Source organism: Oryctolagus cuniculus, chromosome 7, assembly GCF_964237555.1.
Source record: "Oryctolagus cuniculus chromosome 7, mOryCun1.1, whole genome shotgun sequence".
In the NCBI taxonomy this organism is placed as follows: domain Eukaryota; kingdom Metazoa; phylum Chordata; class Mammalia; order Lagomorpha; family Leporidae; genus Oryctolagus; species Oryctolagus cuniculus.
This window is the reverse complement of record NC_091438.1, coordinates 52,412,631-52,433,194: the sequence shown is the minus strand read 5'-3', so window position 1 is coordinate 52,433,194 and position 20,564 is coordinate 52,412,631. Positions and strand designations below refer to the sequence as shown.

General features: G+C 41.7%; 1 protein-coding gene across 3 annotated transcripts in view; it reads right to left on the bottom strand.

Annotated features, from left to right (window-relative positions):
- Nucleotides 1-20,564, bottom strand: part of SPAG17 (sperm associated antigen 17) — a 274,935-nt gene that overhangs the window by 68,171 nt on the left and 186,200 nt on the right. For all 3 annotated transcript variants that reach the window (XM_051857350.2, XM_051857351.2, XM_051857352.2), the window contains 7 exons: nucleotides 17,804-18,018; nucleotides 14,229-14,373; nucleotides 12,769-12,923; nucleotides 9,403-9,591; nucleotides 7,581-7,726; nucleotides 7,340-7,470; nucleotides 4,629-4,756 (listed from right to left, as the gene is read on the bottom strand). In XM_051857350.2, coding sequence (XP_051713310.2) covers nucleotides 4,629-4,756; nucleotides 7,340-7,470; nucleotides 7,581-7,726; nucleotides 9,403-9,591; nucleotides 12,769-12,923; nucleotides 14,229-14,373; nucleotides 17,804-18,018 — 1,109 coding nt within the window. The remainder of the gene's footprint in view (nucleotides 1-4,628; nucleotides 4,757-7,339; nucleotides 7,471-7,580; nucleotides 7,727-9,402; nucleotides 9,592-12,768; nucleotides 12,924-14,228; nucleotides 14,374-17,803; nucleotides 18,019-20,564) is intronic.

Sequence of the window (20,564 nt, the reverse complement as noted above, 5' to 3'; positions counted from 1 at the left end):
GTTTACCCCAAGAAATACTAAAACCAAGTTTGAAGGTTAAAAATAAAGAGAGGGTTTTCTCTTTTTTAAAAAAAGGATGTATTTTATTTATTTATAACTCAGAATTACAGAGAGAGGAAGAGACAGAGAGATAAAGATTCTTTGAAGGCCAGCGCTGGCAGGAAAACAACAAATAAGAACCAATTCCAGTTCTCCTGGATGCAAACATCTTGGCAAAAATCCTACAGGTCAGGAGGGAATGGGATGAGGCTTTAGACGTGAAAATGAGATAAAGACATTCCCGAGGAAAAGTTGAGAGAATTCATCACCATTGGAGATGTCTTCCAAACTATGCTAATAATCATAAAGAGAATATGAAAAAGTAGTTAACCCATTGAACAGAGAGCCTAGATGTAAACACACACCTACAGACAATTATCTTTCACAAAATTGCTAGGAACATGCATTAGAAAAAGGACTATCTTTTCAATAAATGATGCTGGGGAAAATTGGGCATTCACGTGCACAAGAATGAAAATAGACCCATGTGTTTTTACCACACATATATCAATTCAAAATAAAGACAGGAATGTAAAACCTGAAACTATTAGAAGGAAACAAGGAAAATACTTCAGGACATTGGAATCTACATGGACTGTATGCATAAAAGTACAAAAGCAGAGAAAACTAAAGCAAAAATAGACAAATGGGATATCATTAAATGAAAAACTTCTGCACAGCCAAAGAAACAGTCAGATTGAAGAGACAATCTACAGAATTGGAGAAAACATTTGCACACTATGCAACTAACAAAGGGTTAATAAGCATAACATATAAGAAACTTAATGGCATAGAAATAAATAATGCAAATAAAAATAGACAATAGATCTGAATAGACATTTTTACACAGGAAGAAATAAAAATGATTCATAGGTACATGAAAAAATGTTTGATGTCATTAATCATCAGGGAAATAAAATCAAAACCAGAATGAGATGTTGTCTCATGCCAGCTAGAATGGCCATTGTTAAAAGATAATGAGAACTGGTGAGGGGGTGTAGAAAAAAGAACCTTTGTACTCTGTTAGTGGGAATGGACATTAATACAGTCATGTGGAAAAATATGAAGGTTCCTCAAAAAATTAAAAGTAGAACTACTATATGATCCAAACAATTCTATTACTGGAGATATATATATCTCCAAAGGAAATGAAATCAATCTGTCAAACAGACTTATGCACCCCACTTGTGCGCTATTCACAATAGCCAAGAATTGAAAACAACCTCAGTGCTCATCAACTGATGAAGAAAAGGAAAACTTATATATACACACATACACATACACACACTCACACAAATGAAACACTATTCTGATCTGAAGAAGAATGAAATCCTGTCATTTGTGATGACAAGGATAGAATTGGAGGTAATTTTGTTAAGTAAAGTTAACCAGGCAAAGAAAGACAAGTAGTACATGATCTCACTCATAGATGGAAACTAAAACAAAACTGATCTCATAGAAATTGACAATAGAAGAATGGTTATCAGTAGCTGAGGAATAGTAGAAAGGAGTTAGAAAGGTTGACTAATGTATATTAAGTTATAGCTAAACAGGGGAAAGATATACTGGTGTTCTACGTATCAGAATATCTTTAAATACAAATAATGCATATATAAACATATTTATATATATATATATATTTAAAGATTTACTTAAATGGACACTATGAGAAACAATGACTTGATCAGCCCTTATCTTGACTGTCAAGGAACAACTTAATACTTTATCCCTTTTACTATTTTTTTGTCCTACTTAATACTATTGGTTGAACTCTTTAATTAGCACACAATTATTCTTAGGTGTTTAAATTTAACTGAAAAGTGATCCCTGTTAAATATAAGAGTGGGAATAAGAGAGGGAGGAGATGTACAGTCCGGCACATGCTCAATCGGACTTGCCCCAAATGGTAGAGTTAGAAACATACCAGGGGATTCCAATTCAATCCCATCAAGGTGGCATGTACCAATGCCATCTCACTAGTCAAAGTGATCAGTTTCAGTTCACAACTGATCAATCATAATGATAGGATTAAGAGTCAAAGGGATCACGTAAACAAGACTAGTGTCTGCTAATGCTAACTGATATAATTAAAAAGGAGAGAAGGATCCAACATGGGAAGCGGGATACACAGCAGACTCAGAATGGCAGATGTCCTAAACAGCACTCTGGCCTCAGAATCAGCCCTTAAGGCATTCAGAGCCAGCTGAAAAAGCCCATGATAGTATTTCAGGCATGGAAAGCCAAGACACTCTGGCAAAAACAAAACAAACAAACAAAAAAAAAAAAACAAAAAAAAACCAAAAACCTAAATGAAAGATCTCTGTGAGTGAGATCCCAGCGGAAAGAATGGGCCATCAAAGAAGGATCTACCTTTCTCTTTTTTTCTTTTTTTTCATTTATTTATTTATTTATTTATTTATTTTGACAGGCAGAGTGGACAGTGAGAGAGAGAGAGAGAAAGGTCTTCCTTTTTGCTGTTGGTTTACCCTCCAATGGCCGCCACGGCCGGCGCGCTGCGGCCGGCACACCACGCTGATCCGATGGCAGGAGCCAGGTACTTATCCTGGTCTCCCATGGGGTGCAGGGCCCAAGCACTTGGGCCATCCTCCACTGCACTCCCTGGCCACAGCAGAGAGCTGGCCTGGAAGAGGGGCAACCGGGACAGAATCCGGCGCCCCGACTGGGACTAGAACCCGGTGTGCCGGCGCCGCTAGGCGGAGGATTAGCCTAGTGAGCCGCGGCGCCGGCCGGAGCTACCTTTCTCTGAAGGGAGGAGAGAAGAGAACTTCCACTTTGACTATGACCTTGTCTAAATAAAATCAGAGTTGGCGAACGCAAAAGGCTTCCATAGCCTTGGCAACTCATGACAAGAGCATCGGGTGATTATTGATGCCATAAACAAGAGTGTCAATTGTTAAATCAACAACAGGAGTCACTGTGCACTTACTCCCCATGTAGGACCTCTGTCCTTAATGTGTTGTACTATGTGAATTAATGGTATAACTAGGACTCAAACAGTACTTTACACTTTGTGTTTCTTTGTGGGTGCAAACTGTTGAAATCTTTACTTAGTATATACTAAATTGATCTTCTGTATATAAAGATAATTGAAAATGAATCTTGATGTGAATGGGATGGGAGAGGGAGCAGAAGATGGGATGGTTGTGGGTGGGAGGGAGGTTACGGGGGAAAAAGGCACTGTAATCCAAAAGCTGTACTTTGGAAATTTATATTTATTAAATAAAAGTTTTTTAAAAAAGATTTACTTATTTGAAAGGCAGAGTCACACACACAGACATATACACACACACAGGTAGAAAGAGAGATAAATAGAGATCTTCCAGGGCCAGCGCTGTGGCTCCATGGTTTAATCTTCCATCCGCAGAGCCTGTATCCCAGCTGGACACTGGTTCTAGTCCCGGCTGATCCTCTTCCAATCCAGCTGTCTGCTGTGGCCTGGGAAGGCAGTAGAAGATAGTTGAAGTACTTGGGCCCCTGCACCCGTGTGGGAGATTGGGAGGAAGCTCTTGGCTCCTGGCTTCAGCTCCAGCTGTTGTGGCCATCTGGAGTGAACCAGTGGATGGAAGACCTTTCTCTCTGTCTCTCCCTCTCACTATTTGTAACTCTACCTCTCAAATAAATAAATAAAATCTTAAAAAAAAAAAAAAAAAAAGAAAGAGAGAGAGAGAGAGAGAGAGAGATCTTCCATCCACTGGTTCATTCTCCCAAATGGCTGCAACAGCCTGGGCTGTGGCAAATTGAAGCCAGGAGCCAAGAACCCCATTTGGGTCTCCTACAGCAGTGGCAGTGACCCAAATACTTGAAACATCTTCTGCTGCCTTCCCAGGCACATTAGTAGGAAGCTGCATCAGAAGCCAAACAGCAGGGATTCGAATTGCCACTCTGATATGGGATGCCAACATTGGAAGCAGCAGCTTAACCTTACATGCCATAATGTCATACCCTGTATATATTTTTGAAAAAGGAAGACCAGAGAATTTTGAATATTATCACAAAAAATAGATGGCGAATGATGATTAAGGAAATAGTTATATTTACCCTGATTTGAACATTGCATATGTACACATGAATGGAGACATCACATGGTTTCTGATAAATATGTACATTTTTATAAATCAGTTATGAAAAAGAATGCATATTTATATTCATGTATCCATTAAAAATAAGCTACATATTTTTGGGAGAGTGGATTACCTTATATTGTGTGTTAATAGCAAATAAAAAATGATAGTGGGGAGATTTCTGTGTGATACAAAATCTGTATTATTATGACAGAGAAGTATCAAATGAGTTATTCAGAAAGAGTATTTTCATATTATGTGAAGATGTTTAAGGCTGCAATATAAAAGAAAAGAAATGTTGAAATTATCTAACCAGGTATATTTGTCTAAAATTTTACTGCGACATCTATGAACGTTAAAATCCTCAAATACAACACTCCTTCAACCTGTTAACAATTTGCACAAGGATGGAAATATTTGCATATGAATACACAGGGGGAGATGCGAGAGTCTAGTCCATTGAAATGCACACACAAACAAAATGACTTTCCAGTAGAGAGTATCTACCTCAACTGCAGGAAACGTCTCCCAAGACCTTGACTGGACATTAGCAGGAACAATTGTATCTAATTCCTTCTTCATCAGCCATGGTGATGCTTCATAGAAAGGGCGAAGGACTGTGATACTCAGGGCACCTGATTCAAAGAGAGTTATTCAAAAATTATTTCTTTACCAAGTGTATTCTAAGAAACTCTCTAGGCACTTTCTGAATTCAGTGTATTATTTGAACTGCTTTCTACAAAGGAATAGTGACACAGTGACTTTGCTTAAGGATCTTACAATCTAACTGCGGGCTTGTACTGTGAAGCCCACACTGTCCAGATGGTGGGGCAAGAAGCACTGAAGACAGTTTTGGTGAGCATGTCCATTTATTAACAATCAGGCACAAGCTTTTATGGGATAGGCAAAGGGGAGTAGCTAGTCCAGGGCAGCAACACTAATTCTACAGGATAAAGCTGATTCCGGTATCTCTATGCTTCTCTAATCAGCTTGAAGATCATGTAGCCTACGTAGCCTTCCAGGTAGTCATATGGGTTTGGACAACGCCCAGGAGCTGTTCACCTAGCTGATGATCACAAGACCCCTCAACAGGAAGTGGAGGTTGGGGAAATGTGCTTGGGGTCCCTGCTGCCTGCCAGCAGTCAGGTCATGTGTTAGGCTCAGTGTGCTGAGCCCCTGACAGGGTCTTTCCCAGGAGGCATGGTGTGCCATGCCCTCCTAACCTCCTGCATGGGCTAGGCAGGCAATCTCCCAGTCAGGCACAGGATCACCCACATCTAACAATAAAGATGAGGCTGTTAGTCACTGACAACTAGAGATTGCAGTTATATCATCTAGAATGATAATTTGTTGACACCTCACTGTCCCTCAACAGCCCCATCCAAGTCCTGTCAGTTTTATTAATAATATTTTTTAAAAGATTTATTTATTTATTTGAAAGGCAGAGTTACAAAGAGAGTGATCTTCCATCATTTCTATTCACTCCCCAAATCAGATTGGGCATGGTCAGGCTGAAGCCAGGAGCCTGGAACTCCCTCTGCATCTCCCATGTGAGTAGCAGGAGTCCAAGTACTTGGGCCATCTTCTGTTGCTTTCTCGGGTGCATTAGCAGGGAGCTGGATTGGAAGCAATGCAGCCAGGATTCGAACCAGCACTCATAGGGAATGCCAGCATCACAGGCAGCATAACCCACTGTGCCACGCTACAGGCTCCACTAATAAGAATTTCTTGAGTTCATCTACTTGTTCCCTCTACAGAGACCCCACATTAGATCATATCTCTCAGAAAGATTCTGTTCCAGCAGCAAGTAGGTTTTTGACCATGTATATTCCATGAATGAACTTCCTTCTGCAGTCAGGGTGACTGATTATGGTTGTCCATGGTTAAAACTCTTCTTTTACTTCCCGTTGCTCATGAGATGAGAGACTCCTTATCATGTTCTCACTGCTGCCTCAACTTGGCAGCATTCTGCACCTTTGGGCTTCAGTTCCATTTGGTTCCCCACCCTCTTCTCCACTGCTGTATGCTTGCCTTTTTCCCAGAACATTCCTTCTCCTACCTTAATCTGCCTGCTTATCAACCCATTTTAACACAAGCGTCTTTAGGGAAGACTTCTAGGCTGTGTCAGCTTTCTGTTTGAAGCTCTCATAGAAACATGTTACTTTCCTTCATAGAATTTATCTCAACCTATAATTATACTCTTATTTGTGTAACTATGTAATCAATGGCCTATTTTTTTCCATTGAACTATATGCTCCATGGGAGATGGGTCCATGCCTGTTTTAGTGCACTGTGATATTTCTAACACCTACCCAGGATTGGGCTCATGGTAAATTGCCAATATAAATGATCAACTAACAAAGCAATCTGGGAAGAATTCTCACATAGTTCCACACATGCAAGGCATATCCAGCCAGAGCCTCCCACTGTCCATATTCAAAAGATTAAGCTATAATTTATCATGCACAAGTGCACTGACATACCAAAACATGTAATTTCATGGAAATGCAGTCACACCCATAAATGCACAAAAAATGTTTTCCACCAAATAGAAAACATAAACACACACACACACACACACACACCCCTCCACACACACTAACCTTGGCAGAGAACATCAGTTTTGTATACAGATAAGATGTGGATAGATATCAGTGTTTAAATATACATATTACATATAATGATAGTTCTAATATAAAATGAGAACATGTCTCTAACCTATAATCTCACACCAATTCAATTTCCTTGAAATTGGTGTACATATAACATAAGTTCACAATGAATATAGCTTACATAACAGATTTTTGGTTGGCATTCTTACTCATATATACAGTTTCTATTGTATTCAATTTCACCAAGGGAATACCTTCAAAATGACAAAAAAAAAAAAAAAAAACCTTACTAGAGATAACTTACTTTGTATTTGTTGTTTCCTACCAAGATGAAATGAACTCATAAGCAGGGAGCTAGGTACATACCTAAACACAGATGAAGTCTGTAGTAGGAGACAGATTCACACTCAGTTTCCACGGATATAGTTTGATATGAATGTCAATTCAAGTAGCCATAAAAATAGGATGACATGGCCACATGGAAAGCAGAGTAGAAAAGTGGCACAAGGGGAGACAGAAAAGACAGAGGATGAGGCGAGTAGTGAGGAGGATGAGAGCTGGTGCAAGGATTCAGTGAGCTCCAGACAGCCACATGGGGGTGATTACCTGGCTGTTCATGTACCGGCTCCTGCAGAACAACAGTATTTGATTCTCCATAGGCCAAGGATAAGTATTCTTCTATGTCACTGTCACGAAGAAGTTCCATCCCTGATCCATCAGCATAGATAACAAAAAACCTATTTGAAGAAATAAAAATCTAATCACTTGAGGTATTCTGTTAAAATACTTCTTGAACTTGGAGTTGAACAAAAGCATCATGGTATTGTTATGACTCTTCTCACTTTACCTGGGAACATGTTCACCATAGATTTGTAGATAATTCTTTTGAAGGTGGGCAGATGTTAAACTATCATAGCCTTCTGTTTTCACATTTGAGTCGTCTTCCAGTTTTTTTTCAGGTAACCTTGTTGATGCAGTACCATCGGCCATGACCTAAGAGACAAATATGAGCAACCAAAAGAAAAAATTTATAGTGCTTTTCCTTCCACCTATCCAATTTGAGAAAAGTTAATCTTCTGGCACACTCAGGAAATTGGGAGTATGTATTTGCCAGGTACTTCTCACTAAGTAAAGCTTATGTTAAACAGGGTAGCTCTGCGTATAAACTATATCTAGAAGCAAAAACAAACTTGAACACATTCAGAAGAAAGTCACTAAGAGGGTGGCAGGGTGGCATGGGTTGGGGTGGACTCAAAACCTTGTCCTATGAGGATTAGTTTCAGGAATTGGAAACTGAAACACAGAGAGGAGGGTACTTGTGCAATAGTGGTCTTGAAACACTAGCAGGGACACCACTTGGAGAGGCTCTGACTCTGGATCTGAACACAGAATTAGGATTCATGAGTGCAATACAGAGGGAAACACATTCAGTAACAAGATGAGAAAAAATGTTCTTGCCATTATCCTTGCTGACATATGACATGGATCTCTCCAAAAACGATGTGGTTCAGCTTGAAAGATCCCTGAAGGGGGTGCCCAAGAGGAGCATCGATGCCCACAAGACTGCTTGGCCTGGACAACCAGGGCATTTCAACCCAGAGAGCTCTGTGTTTTTATTTCAGTTACTTATAAATTGAAATTGTCAACTTAAACTGACAAAGAGAGAGATTCTTTGCTATGAGTCCAAATTAAAAAAAAAAAATAACTTCACACACAACCATTGGTTGAGGAATGAACAACAAAAACATGCCTATGGCAGAGCTTGGCAATTTTTTTTTAATTATACAATTCATTTCTTTTTCTTTTTCTTTAAAGTTTGAGATAACGTATTTTTAATTCACATTATAGCCAAATGCTTAATGCCCCACCAATATGAAGAGTTCAACAAGTAATAATATTTTTTGTTGAGGGCCAGGTGGCAAATATGTGAGGGTTTGCAGGAAGTACATTTTCTTCTGCAAGTCTTTAACTGTGGTATTATTATGCAAAAGCAGCCATACAGAGTCTGTAAGCAAATGAGCATGGCTGTGTTGTGATCAAACTCTGTATCACAGCACTGAAATTTGAATTTCCTACAGATTTATGTGTCATGAAATACTCTTCTTTTGGTTCATTTTAGGCATTCAAAAATGTAAAAAACAAAACATTTTGGGTCATGGGTCGTGGTTTGCCAATGTGTGGTCTCCGGAGGTTAGAGGGACAGGAGTGGAGTTGAGAGTCAGGAAGCGGAAGATGCAAGTGCTACCCCAGGACAGCCAGGCACCTCTCTCTCCCCTTGGCCCCATCTTCAGTGCTGCTCAACATTTCTGCCTAAGCGAACATGTTGCCTGCTGCTTGGCGTTTGTTCTCACTTTATCCTGGGTTTAGATCATCCTTTCTGGTGGCATTATTTTTACATGTCTGCTAATGTTTTTTCCATGTTGTTCTAGTTATTTATTTGGCTTTACCATTTCTACTACTCCCTTTGTGGGGCTCGCCATCCCCCATGGAAGTACACTTGAGAATCAAAGAAAAGATAGCAGCATTCGTGACTGCTTACCCAAAGTACTGCAGTAAGAGGATAACTAAGCCCATGGAGACTAGGGTGAAAATCTAACCTGGAAGCTCTGTGGTGGGAAACATGTAAAAAGCCAAGCCACAGACTCTCTCTCCATAACACTGCACTTTACCTGAAAGGTGTTCCCCTCCGGGTCGAGGACCTCACAGACAACTTCTGATGTGTGCTTCATGATGTACCTGCTGGCTCGCAGATGCTCACGCTTTTGAAAAGGATGGTACATGTTGTTGCCTGACTCGTGGCAGTATGTGGCTGAACAGTCCCTGTCGATATAAAGACAGCCTGCATTTGTAGGTAGCACCTGGAAGGGGGACAGAGAGAGGGAGACATTTTAAAAAGAATTTTGAGAGACCTGGAAGATAATTTTAGAAAAAGAATAGCCACGAGTCCTGATCATAAACTGTATTTCCAGGAAGAAACTATCACCTAATTAAGGGCAGAAGCTTTGGGAAGGATGTTTGGGTAAGGAGACAAACTGAACAATTTAGATGTACTTTCCCCTCTGTCCTCACATTTTACAGTCTCTTCAAAGTAATTGCCCTGTGCTCTTATTTCGGATATTCAGTGTTTTTTTAACTGAAGCCAACAGACCTGGTCTGACTGACAATGTTCGAGATTCTTCCTGTTCTTGGACAGGTAGCATCTCCGAGAGGCTCAGAGTCATGGGGCCCCTGATCTTAGAAGCTTTTATTTGCTCTCACCCCCTCTGGTGGCTGACAGCCCTGAAGTAGTGGCTTTTCCGTAATGACTTTTGATCCAGATCCTTTTCTGAAATACAGCGCACCTACCATAAATTCACCCTTCTAAAAGTGCATAATTCACTAGGCTTCAGTACATTCAAAAATTTGTGCCACCATTCCCACACATTTCAGAACACTTTGGTCAACCCCGAAAGCAACCCTGACCCCATTAGTAGTCACCCTGAATTCCCTCCGACTCTCAGCTCTAGTAATGCCAGTCTGCGGTCTCTTCAGGTTTACCTGCTCCAGACATTTCTTGCACAATGAAGCCAGCACCATGTGGTCGTTTGTGTAGGGCTTCTTTCCCCTACCACAGTGTTTTCAAGATTCACCCATGTTATTGCAAGTATTATATTTCATGGGTGCAAGATATTCCACTGTTTGGCTACGTCACATTTTGTTTATTGACTCATGAGTTGAAACACTTTGGGTTGTTTTCACAGTGTTGCTATTATTAAAAATGCCGCTATGAACATCTGTGTCCAAGATTTTGTGTGTGTCGCTCCCCCTCTTCGTGGAGGAACGACACAGGACCCTGCGCTGTTCTTTTGTCTGCTCGGCCCTCCCCGGGTTTGCTGCTGGTTCTTCCCAGGTTGGCTACCGACCCTTCCACCTCCGTGGAAGGGCGGTTCCCCCTGCCACATTCCCCACTTCCGCGGGGGAGCGGCACACCGCCGGCCGGCTCTCTCGGGGGCTGCACAGGTGTTCCTTCAGATAGATGTTCCCCTTAGGTGTTCCTGGTGCATGTTGTCTCTCTCCTCCTTTATAGTCCTCTTCCACCAATCCCAACTCGGCTGCCCACACGCCGAGTACGCTGCTCTCCTCCAATCAGGAGCAGGATCAGCTCCTGGAGGTCATCACTCAAGTTGGCAAGAGGCAGCTGCGTAGAAGCTGTTTTCTCCTCTCCCAGCGCCACATTGTGGGAGAGCAGATGCATAGAATAAGTCTTAATTCCAGTAACTCAGTCCAGTCCGGGTTGCTCCCCACAGTGTGGAAGTGTTTTAGTTTTTTCTTGGATGCAGCTGGGAGTGGAGTTGCTGGATCATTTGATGACTGTTTGCTTTTTGAGAAACTGCCAAACTGTTTTTGAAAAGGACTGCGCCATTATACATACCCACCAGCAGTGTGTGAGGGTTCCGCTGTCCGCACGTCCTCACTAACACTGGTGATGGTCTTTTCCATTACATTTCAGAGGGTGTGAAGCAGTATCTCATTGTGGTTTGATTTGTATTTCCTTAATGACTCAAGGTGTTCAATATCTTTTCATGGTTTATTTGTCATTTGTTTATCTTCTTTGGAGAAATTTGAATTCATTGTTCATTTTAAAATTGGGTTATTTGACGTTTTATTGTTAAGGTGTAGGAATTTTTTATACATTATTTTTTTTTTAAAAAGGATTTACTTATTTATTTGAAAGTCAGTGTTACAGAGAAAGAGAGACAGAGAGGGAGATCTTTCATCTACTGACTCATTCCCCAATGATAGCAATGGCTAGGGCTGGGCCAGGCAGAAGTCAGAAGCCAGGAGCCAGGAGCCAGGAGCCAGGAGCCAGGAGCCAGGAGCCAGAGGCCAGGAGCTAGGAACTTCATCCAGGTCTCCCACATGGGTACAGGTTCCCAGGTATTTGGGCCATCTTCTGCTGTCCCCCTAGGTGCATTAGCAGGGAGCCAGATCAGAAGTGGAGCAGCCAGTCCACGAACCAGTGTCCATATGGGACGCCAGTGTTACAGGTGGCAATTTAACCCAGTATGCCACAATGATGGCCCCTCTTTATACATTTTATATGCTAAACCAGTGTCAGCTACATGATTTGAAAATAGCATTTCTATTCAGTAGTTTAACTTTTCATTTTCTTAGTGGTATATTCTTCGAAGAACAAGCTGCTTTTGTTTTTGATGAAGCTTGTGCTTTTGGTATCTTATCTAAGAAATCATGGCCTAATCTAATGACATGAAAATTCACATTAATGTTTCCTTTCAGCTCTCACCTTCAGCATCCCATCCAGCAATCATCCTGGATGAAGAAGGAGGATATATCATTGGGAAAGATTGAGGGATAAACGGGTTCAGTGATTCACAGTACAAATGCTTGTCAGTGAGATCTTTGGGTAGCATCTTTTGGCTCTAAGCTCTCTGTATCTCCTGGTGTTGTATGTGCCATCTTGGCAAATCCTTCTAAGACTAAAGGGTCTGTCAGCTTCTATCAGGGGCTTGTGTTTAGTAGGGAAATGCAGGGAGGGAGGTAGGAGGGCTACCAGCACTCCTGCTGAGCCTTCTGAGGACAAAGCTCGGCTTCACTGGTTGAGCTGCCTCCCCACCATACAGGCCAGAGCCTTCCTCCCATGCTTCTGGTACATGATGTAGACAAGGGACGAGCTGGAGGTGGGAAGGATAGAGAGTAAGAATGAGGGTAGAGGTGGCACACTGAGAGGCAGATTTTGTAGGCACATGCTGTGTCATTTGGGGACTTCCAACACCCAGAGGAACCTAAGAGTTCCTCCATAAATGCAATTTGCATTTTAACCTTGACCCCAAACTGCCAACACTGTAAAAACAAGCAGGGCAATGTTTTTCCAGAATGGACTATAAAAAGACTTTGAATAAATAAGAGTTTGAGAGCAGGTGAGAGAAGGAAGCAAAAGCATTCGCCTCTGCACGGTGCTTCGCCACAGGAATGGGTTTTTCTTAGCCAAACCGACATTCACCCCCAGCACTCCTCATTTCCCCTGCTACACCTACCTGGTACGTTCCCTGTGGCTTTGCTATAATAGACGTTCCATCCCCAAAGGTGACGCAGCAGCTGCTGTCCTCACAGTTGGTGATAACAGTGGCGTAGTGTGAGCTTTCGATCCGCATACACTTCACCTGTCTGGTGACTGTCTGAGGATCTTCGGCTGCAAGCAAATGCAAGGTAAGCAGATCTAAGGAGATGCACACATTAGGAAACAAGCCTCTGTCTTCTGATTTTGCTGCAGTCTGCCGGCTGGTTGGCTTCCCCATGGAAAAAACACAATTGGACAATAGAGACTGAGTGCTGAGGACTCCATGGGGTGGGGGGTGGGGGTGGCCTACTCTCCTTCTCAATTCAGAATAATTCTTCCAGGATAGATGTCACTTGATTTCCCATTTTGTTCTCATTACTCTTTTCATTTTGAAGACATCTAATTTCTCAATTTGAAAAATTTCATCACCCATGTATTTACCAATTAAAATTTATCCTTGTTACAAATTTGCCAAATTTGCTTCAACATGAGAGAAAAATTACAGATAAAGTTGAAATTTCTTCTTATGCCTGGGTTTATTTCTCTCTTGCAATTCAATTTTTTGCTTTATATATGTATCAAGAACAATATATAAAACTTGTGTGTGATGAAGTTAAATGAATTATATTTTACTCTATGAAATTATATAATTTTTATTTATCATTCTACACCTCATTTTTCATTTAACATTGTTTTGAGGCCTCTAGCTATCTGTTTGTACTTATGATGTATTTGTGTGTAAATCCTTTTAGCCACCATCTACTATTCCATGGTAGAAATCTACCACATTTTATTTTTCTATTCTGCCACTGATGGACATTTATGCTTTCCTAATATTTCAAAATTATGCTTGGTGTTGCCAGTAGCATTCTTGCACATTTCCTTGTGTAAATGTGTAATAGTGTCTCTATATATACAGAAATAAAGTTAACGCACCATTAAAATGTGCATGATTTACTGGAGTAGTTGGTAAATAGCTCAAAGGGTACAAAGTTGCAGTAACACAGGATGAGTAAGTCTAGAGAGCCATATAGAATGGAGATGGAAGTCAATAATATTTCATTGTATAGTGGAAATTTTCTAAGAGAAGATTTTTTAAAAAAAGATTTAGTTATTTATTTTAATGGCAGAGTAACAGAGAGAGGGAGAGACAGATATAGAGAAAGAAAGATCTACTTCCACTGGTTCATTCTTCAAATAGCCACAATGGCCAGGACTGAGTCAGGCTGCAGCCAGAAGCCTGGAACTCCATCTTAGTCTTCCTCTCTCTCTCTCTCTCTCTCTCTCTCTCTATATATATATATATATGCATATGTATATATATACATGTATGTATATAATGTATATATCTGTAACTATATTTTTGAAATAAACAATAAATAAATCTTTAAAAAAGAATTATAGAATACTATCATGTATTTGAAAAACAAAACTTACTTGTTTCTTGGTCATCTAGAGGAATTACATGATCTTCATAAACTTGATAGAAGGTTGTGATCCTCGTCCCATCAGCATGATCCACTATCCGAGTCCCATCTTTCTTCTCAACGATAACTACTTTGTCTTCTCGGGTGGTCATAACCTGAACACGTAAAGGCAGAGCATAACCCTGTGGCCAGGTGGCTAACCCAAAGTGTGCTTGTTTTTATGCCCCACTGGATACAAAGATGATGCCTTCCAAATCGTGGGAGGCAGACAGTAGTAGCCCCATTTTACAGGGCAATAAATTTAAGCTTAGAAAATTAAGAAACTTGTCAAAGTCACTCAACATGTAAGTACAAGGGCATATTTATGGATAAAATGTTAACAACAGGACAGATCTGACTGGGAAAATGAACACAGGCCCCATTTCCTTGGAAACTATAAAGTTAGGATAGAAATGGTATGTTGCGGCTGCCTATGTGCTGGGAAATCCCTGCTTTGCAGGATTGCCCTAGACAGGGTGAACTACAAGTGGGTATGCAGATGTCAGGCCTTGAAGCCTGGTGGGGGACAGAGACCCCCATGCAGCCCCTACGCATGCCTGTGTGGGACTGAGAGGCACTGCTGGGTCTCCTGGGTGGGTGAGGTCGTTGTGCTGGACACACTGTGTTCCCTGCCATGTGTCCCTCCCTAAAGCCGAGTACACGGAGTTGTGGACGAAAGTGCATTCTCTTCTGTTGGCCTGATTTAATCTGCATTCCCTGTGGTTTGCAATCTCTTCAATATGCAACCCCTTCTGTTCAGGTGGAGAGCAGCACTGTGGAAAATGGATGAAAGATCTGAGAAGGAGAATAGCTGTATCATCCAAGATAGAAAGACAAGGGTTAGCCATGCTCTTGGTCTACTGTCTTTGAGGTCTATTCCAATGCAATCCAACGGAACAAAATTTGTGGAGGACCTCATATACTGTTCTAGTCGCTGAGGATACAATAATGAACAAGACTAAAATTTACTTTTCTACTCTCCAGCAGTCACAGGCCAGAAGGAGGTTAGTAATTTAGATAGTGGAAAGGATATCTGGAGGGCCCCTGGTATCTGTAGTAAGGTCCAGCTTCCCATTTGAGGAAATGATGCTGAGCTGAGGTTTGATGTGTCAGTGCAGACTCTCAGCATGAGTAAAGGATGGACTAAGACAACTGACCCCAGGGAGGAGTGGGAGACCCAGATGAAGCTCCTGGCTCCTGGCTTCAGTTTGGCCCAGCCCCTGCTCTTGCGGCCATCTGGGGAATGAACCAGTGAATGGAAGATCTCTCTCTGTCTCCATCCTTATCTCCCCACTTCTCTAACTCTGCCTTCCAAATAAATAAAAATATAATTTTTAAAAAATACTGTCTTGGCCCGGCACTGTGGCATTGTGGGTAAAGCTGCCATCTGCAGTGCCGGCATCCCATATGGGCAGGGGTGCAAGTCCCAGCTGCTCCACTTCCAATCCAGCTCTCTGCTGTGGCCTTGGAAAGCAGCAGATGATGGCCCAAGCCTTTGGGCCCCTGCACCTGTACAGGAGACTGGAAGAAGCTCCTGAGTCCTGGCTTTGGATTGGTCCAGCTCCAATTGTTGCGGCCATTTAGGGAGTGAACCAGCAGATGGAACACCTCTCTCTTTCTGTCCTCTGCCTCTCTGTTACTCTGCTTTCAAATAAATAAATCTTTTTAAAAAATACTGGCTAAGTATACAGGATCTGGAATGCAATGCTGGGGTCCACATTTTCTTTTCTTTTTTTTTTTTTTTTCTTTTTTGACAGGCAGAGTGGACAGTGAGAGAGAGACAGAGAGAGAGAAAGGTCTTCCCTTGCCGTTGGATCACCCTCCAATGGCTGCCGCTGCAGCCGGCACACCGCGCTGATCCGATGGCAGGAGCCAGGATCCAGGTGCTTTTCCTGGTCTCCCATGGGGTGCAGGGCCCAAGCACCTGGGCCATCCTCCACTGCACTCCCTGGCCACAGCAGAGAGCTGGCCTGGAAGAGGGGCAACCGGGACAGAATCCGGCGCCCCAACCGGGACTAGAACCCGGTGTGCCGGCGCCGCAAGGTGGAGGATTAGCCTAGTGAGCCACGGCACCGGCTTACATTTTCAATCTACCATCTGTTGTGTGATCTTGGGTAACTTAGTTAACATCTCTAAAGGTTAGCTGCCTCAGTAGATTAAAATGGAAACAAAATAGCGTGTTGAGAGCTGAATGGGTTAGCATGTGGGAAGTACAAAGAACAAGACCTGGCACACTGTGTATTCAGTAAATATTATTATTGCTACTATTCTGGTAAGTGTTCTGTGTTTAATTTATGCTTGAAGCTAAGCTCTTGGATCTTGGTTCATGCTTCTGTAATGGTGAAAGGAATTAGTAAGGGAAATTAAGAGTTGTTCACTGAGAAAGGTTAATTAAATTTGCATATTATGTCAAACAATCTACCCTAGGGACTAAATTAAAGGGAGTTATTTGAAGTAATCAAAATCAACAAAAATCTTCAAAACAAGACCAGCACCCCTACTTTCCTGAGGCATGTACTTTGAATCAGTGAAGTAAGAGATTTGGAAATTATTTCAGAAATAGAAGAAGAAAGGAAAAGATTTGCTGGTTAATGTATTTCATCTGAATAACAAGCAGGAAGTTTGCTTTTTTGTCACCAGCCTGTGATTATGAACAAGGGTGAGAAGTTTAAATATCAGAGATAAGGCAGCTAGAGCAGTCTTCATTTTGTTTAGATTTGGAGGGTGCTGCCAAGCTTCATATAAGGTAGTTGAGGACTCGCTGAAGGATAGAAAGAGCCCAGCTCTTCCTGACTACGAACAGGTCCTGCAGCTGGCCCAGCTAGCACTGCTGCATGTACACACTGGACTCCATTATAACTTGGGGGAGGGGGCTCAATGTCCTCATGGGTGTAATAATACACTCTGGAGTGTGGACAGAGTGAGAGAGTGCACACAAAACTAAAAGAAAGTCTGGCCACAGACAACTCATCCTAGGAGCTCCAATTCCGTATGATAAGAAAAACCATCATTTTCAATACCATTAATTGGTCACTTATGCTACAGATAAATTCTTTTGTGAAGTTCCTCAGTGTTGTTATTCAATGTGAGCATGTCTTATTCTCCTAAATACACCCTAAGTTTTTTGAAATCCAGGATCATGGACAACCTTCTATCACTCACTGCAGATGGACACTAAGAAGCTGGAATAGAGCATATGGCCCCTCAATTCCAGAAGAAAAGGCACAGGCACAAGCACACTCAGGACAGAGATGCACAGGACATCAGTCATGTATATCCTAAAAGTGGTGTGGAAAATTCATGGCATACCTCTCATTTTGAAAATCAGTATTTTGTCCTGACCCACAAAAAATTAGCATTTCACAATATACTATGTTTGTTAAGCATCCAATATCATTATTTTCGATTTAAGAAGATGGATTCATCTATCCATCTACCTGCTACTTTACAAATGCTTCTTGAAAATTTCTTATTTGCCAGGCATTCTTCTATCTGTTGTGTGTTAATGATTTGGAACCTTTTGCAACAACCAATAGTTTGCCATACCGTTCCACTGACAGGATCTGTAACTTGAAAGGATAAAAACGGGGCCAAGTCTGCTATTCTTTCTTTTCCTTTGGTTCCAATCCGATTTCCGTGGGGTGTGGTTGTAAACCAGGTGCCTATGTGAACCTCCACAGGAGTTGCTGTTTGAACGATCTCTGGGGGTGGTTCGTGGATTTCATTCTTATGTCCCATTGACTGATTTTTGTGACCTTTTCCTGTGGAAAAATAAAACCAAATGGAACAGTGTAACTATAACACCAATTATATACACTGTTCATTAAGTTTTGGTACAATGTAAACTACTTCTGATACTGTGGTGTAGACAATTATAAGGGGTATTCATTCATTATGTTATTTATCAACAGAGAAAATATCAGGTTATGGATGCCTTAATTTTGGCACTTGAACCTTAGGTAGATCCCCACCACCTTCCTCCAAGCATACACACACAGACATTCACTGTGTACGGCACAAAAGCTAGGCTGGTCAATTTCTGTGTGCTTTAAAGTCTTGCTTCTACCTCCCTAGATATTAGATTTAGGGGTCTGTACTCTGGCGTTTAAAACCTATTCTTTTTTCCCACATATCTATCACATTTTAAGACTCCATGGGCTGGCACCGCGGCTCAATAGGCTAATCCTCTGCCTGCGGCGCCGGCACCCCGGGTTCTAGTCCCGGTTGGGGCGCTGGATTCTTTCCCGGTTGCTCCTCTTCCTGTCCAGCTCTCTGCTTTGGCCCAGGAGTGCAGTGGAGGATGGCCCAAGTCCTTGGGCCCTGTGCCCGTATGGGAGATCAGGAGAAGCACCTGGCTCCTGGCTTCAGATCAGCGCTGTGCGCCGGCCACAGAGGCCACTGGGGGGTGAACCAACAGAAAAGGAAGACCTTTCTCTCTGTCTCTCTCTCACTGTCTATTACTCTCTGTCTCTCTCTTTCACTGTCTAACTCTGCCTGTTAAAAAATAATAATAAAAAAAAGACTCCATGGAGGGCATTTGGTCTAGCAGTTAAAACAACTGTTTTTTTTTTAAACTTTTATTTAATAAATATAAATTTTGAAAATACAACTTTTGGATTACAGTGGCTTTTCCCCCTATAACCTCCCTCCCACCCGCAACCATCCCATCTCCTACTCCCTCTCCCATCCCATCCCATTCTTTATCAAGATTCATTTTCAATTATCTTTATATACAGAAGATGAACTTAGTATACACTACGTAAAGATTTCAACAGTTTGCACCCACAGAGATACACAAAGTATAAAGTACTGTTTGAGTACTAGTTTTACAGTTAATTCACATAGTACTACACATTAAGGACAGAGATCCTACATGGGGAGTAAGTGCACAGTGACTCCTGTTGTTGATTTAACAATTGACACTGTTATTTATGATGTTAGTAATCACCCGAGGCTCTTATCATGAACTGCCAAGGCTATGGAAGCCTCTTGAGTTCACAAACTCTGACCTTATTTAGAGAAGGCCATAATCAAAGTGGAAGTTTTCTCCCTTCAGAGAAAGGTACCTCCTTCTCTGATGGCCCGTTCTTTCCGCTGGGATGTTACTCATGAGATCTTTCATTTAGGTCATTTTTTTTCCTTTTTTTCTTTTTTTTTCCACAGTATCTGGGCTTTCCATGCCTGAGAAACTCTCATGGGCTTTTCAGACAGATCTGAATGCCTTAAGGGCTGATTCTGAGGCCAGAGTGCTGTTTAGGGCAACTGCCATTCTATGAGTCTGCTGTGTATCCCGCTTCCCATTAAAACAACTGTTAAGATGTCCAAATCCCATACTGGAGTGCTGGACTGGATACCTGACTCTGGCTGGATTGCATTCCTGCCAATGCAGATCCTAGGAAACAACAGGTGATGGCTCAAGTAGTTGGTTGCTGCCTCCCATGTGAGAAGCCTGGATTGAGTCTCTGGATCCTGACTTTAGTCTGCCCTGGTCCCTGCTGTTAGGGGCTTTTGAGAAGTAAACCAATGGATGGGAGTTCTGTCTGTCTCTCTGTCCCTCTGTCTCTCAAATAAATCAGAACCAAATCTTAAGATTCTTCATTTTGACTTATGAACTCCAGAGTTTACTAGATTTTTAACTCTTCATTCTCTGGATTTTATAATTTTGTCAGCCATGGATAGGAAACATCTTTCTCCAACCCTGGCTCTGGGCAAGCTTACAAGTCAGGCATATGCTTAGGGAAGAGAACATTGTATCATTTACCTACTACACTGACAATTGTCCATACATGGCCATTGTCCGTCCCTTGTTCCCCACCAGCCATTTGGAATGGGAAGATAAGAACTGAGAACACCCTCATGGAACCCTGTGACTAAAATCTTGTTCCCTCTATTAGGGTATATCTGCTCCATTTCCATGAATGATAATGAGTCACCTGTGGATGAGATTGGCCAGTCTCAATGATGAACTAAACTCAGACCCAGAAACAAATTGCAAGCAAAGACAATAAAGAGTTGTTCATTCTAAGAACATTCTCTAGATTTGGACCATGAAATGTGCCTCAGGGCATGCACCTCAGTCTAATTAATGGGGACTCAACTAATGGGGAGAAGCAGAGAAGACAGACACATCAAGTTGTGCTTCTCCATTGCTTTCAGATTACCTTTGGGTTTATTCACACTCCCAGAACACTGGCAGAAGTGAAATTGGAGTCACTTTCAGAATAGGCAGAGAAGATCCTCTAGGAATGGTAACGGGCACTTTGGAAATTATAAATTTTTTCTCCTTCCTCCCTCTTCCCTCTCTCTC